The sequence below is a fragment of the Penaeus vannamei genome, chromosome 1, assembly GCF_042767895.1.
Source record: "Penaeus vannamei isolate JL-2024 chromosome 1, ASM4276789v1, whole genome shotgun sequence".
Lineage (NCBI taxonomy): Eukaryota > Metazoa > Arthropoda > Malacostraca > Decapoda > Penaeidae > Penaeus > Penaeus vannamei.
The window spans coordinates 40,762,704-40,765,203 of record NC_091549.1 but is presented as its reverse complement, the minus strand read 5'-3'; the positions used below and the strand labels follow the sequence as shown (position 1 = coordinate 40,765,203).

The 2,500-nt window shown below is 46.8% G+C and overlaps 1 protein-coding gene across 1 annotated transcript in view; it reads right to left on the bottom strand.

Annotated features, from left to right (window-relative positions):
- Positions 1-2,500, bottom strand: part of LOC113810457 (innexin inx2) — a 7,899-nt gene that overhangs the window by 25 nt on the left and 5,374 nt on the right. Inside the window, exons 5-7 of the mRNA XM_070122978.1 lie at positions 2,335-2,496; positions 1,653-1,766; positions 1-884 (exon numbers count right to left, since the gene is read on the bottom strand). The exon at positions 1-884 is cut by the window's left edge and continues 25 nt beyond it. Of these exons, the coding sequence (XP_069979079.1) occupies positions 657-884; positions 1,653-1,766; positions 2,335-2,496 (504 nt within the window). The 3' untranslated portion in view covers positions 1-656. The remainder of the gene's footprint in view (positions 885-1,652; positions 1,767-2,334; positions 2,497-2,500) is intronic.

Here is a 2,500-nt window from a genome sequence, read left to right as displayed (position 1 = left end):
AATATCTATGATAATGACAGGAACTTCATTCTGCAACAGAGAACATCTCCAGAACAAAGGAAATCCGTTTTTTTTTTTTTTTTTTTTTTTTTTTTTTAAGAGATCTTCGAGTTACGTATCAGCTCTTCCAGTCTCTCTGTCTGTCTGCACATTTCCCGTCCGTCTGTTTATCTGTCTATCTGATTGTTTGTCTGTTTATCTATCTAACTATCTATCTTCCTATCTGTCTTTCTGTCCATCTGTCCATCTATCTGCCTACTTTTCTATCTATCTACATATCTATTTACATGTCTGTCTTTCTATCTGTTTCTTTCTTTAAGTCCCTCCTTCCCTTCCTCCATGTATGTCTATCTGTCTGTCTCTGTTACTCGCTCACTCTCACTCACTCACTCATTCACTCTCATTCACTCACTCACTCACTCACTCACTCTCTCTCTCTCTCTCTCTCTTCTCCTCTAACTTTCCTTCCTCCCGTCTTCCTCTCCCTCCCTCCCTTCGTCCTCTTCTCTCCCTCTTTCTCTCTTTCTTTCCCTCCTTCTTTCTTTCCCTCTCACCCCCTCCACCCATCCTCTTACTCCTCCTCCTTCCCACCTACCCTCTCCTATCCCCCTTCCATACCCACCTACCCCACCCCTCCCCTTCTCCTCAATCCCCCCTCAACCCCACAAACTACTGTCCTCCCCTCCTTGCAAATTCCCGTTAATCTTATCGTTCATATCGATCGCCGAGGACCTCTGCAGCGTCTTGGCGTATTCCTCGACGAACTCGCAGAAGACGGTTGTCTCCATGTTCCTGCCGAGGGTCATGAGGAGGAACCACTCGCTGACGGAGGCTGTGCGCATGATGGCGGCGACGTCGCTCCTGTAGTGGCTCTTCACCAGGTTCTGTGTGGGGGGGGGGGGAAGAGAGGGGAAAGAGGGGTTGGTTATTGAGGTGTGGTTGGGAGGAAGGGTAGAAGGGGGGGGAGGGAGGGGGAAAGGGAGGGGAGGTAAGTTTGAGATGTGGTGGTAATTAAAGGAAGGAGGGAGGGAGGGAGGGTGGAAGGGGGGAGGGAGGGGGAAAGGGAGGGGAGGTAAGTTTGAGATGTGGTGGTAAGGAAGGGAAGGAGGGAGGGAGGGAGGGTGGAAGGAAGGGAAGGAGGGAGATATGGGGAAGGAAGGGAGGGAGGGAAGGAAATGGAAGAAAATTGAAAAGAGGGGTTATGTTTGAGATGTGGTGGTGGGATGAAGGGAAGGAGGGAAGGAGAGAGGGAGGATGGAAGACAGGGAGGAAAGGAGGGAAATGAGAGAAAGGAAGAGAGGCAGGGAAGGAAAGGGAAGGGAAGGTAAGTTTAAGACATGGTGGTGAGAGGAAGGGAGGGAGGAAAGGAGATGAAGGGAAGGAAGAGAAGGGAAGAAGGAAATAAGGGTGAAATGGGATAAGGAAGGGATGGAGATGATCAGAATATTAGGAGACGGATGAGAAAAGAAAGAAAGAGAGATGGCGAGAAAGAAACGAGAGGGAGAGAATAAAGGAAAGGAAGGGAGAAGGAAAATGATAAGAGGGTCTGAGGAAGAGGAAAAGAGATGAAATATCAAAAAGAAGAAAAAAAAAACAAGTGGAAATTATATCTCTAGATATTAAACAGAATAAATAAAGGCAATAAAACCTACCTGAAGGAGGAACTTCCTGAAGAAGGGCAGGAAGATGGTGAGGAGACGGTACAGCATCCACAGTGAGGAAATGGTCATTAGCAGCACCAGCCACACCCAGATATACACGTAGATCTGTGAGAGAGGCATTAAGGGATGGTTGTGATAACGTATTTTTTTCATTTCTTAAAGATAAGTTTTCGCTTCGTATAGCATGTATCGGTTTTATTTCATATATCGATTTTCGTTTATCATTTTATAGATCAGTTTTATTTTATATGTCGGTTCCCTGCGTGTCTTCTCGGTAGTCTCTCCTCTAGGATTTGAGTATCGAAATTTTAGCACTTATCTACTTCTATGAAAGAGTAGACGTGCTGCTATATTCCTCTGTTCATTAATCTAACACACCTCTTCATCCACTTTCCCCTGACTCCCTCCTCACAACACTCCTAGAAAGACACTTGAGAAAGACACTTTCCCGAGACACTCCTGTGAAAAACACTCAAGACAGACAGACAAAGAGACACAGGACAGACAGAAAGGCACTCAAGACAGACAGAAAGACAAACAGACAGAAAAAACACTCAAGACAGACATAAAGACACTCAAAACAGACAGACAGGTACTTAGACAGAGAGAAAGACACTCACGACAGACAAAAAAATACTTAGAAAGAGTCTTAGACAGACAGAAAGACACTGACCTTCTCGTTGATGATGTTGGTGGCGATGAGGCACATGACGTCACGGACTTGGATGGTGCCCGAACTGCCGAAGCTCCTGAAGGTGCACTTGGCCATCCGCGGGAACACGAAGGCCATCGGGTCCGTCCTGTTCTCGGGGTCCATGCCGGCCACCTGGATCACCTGC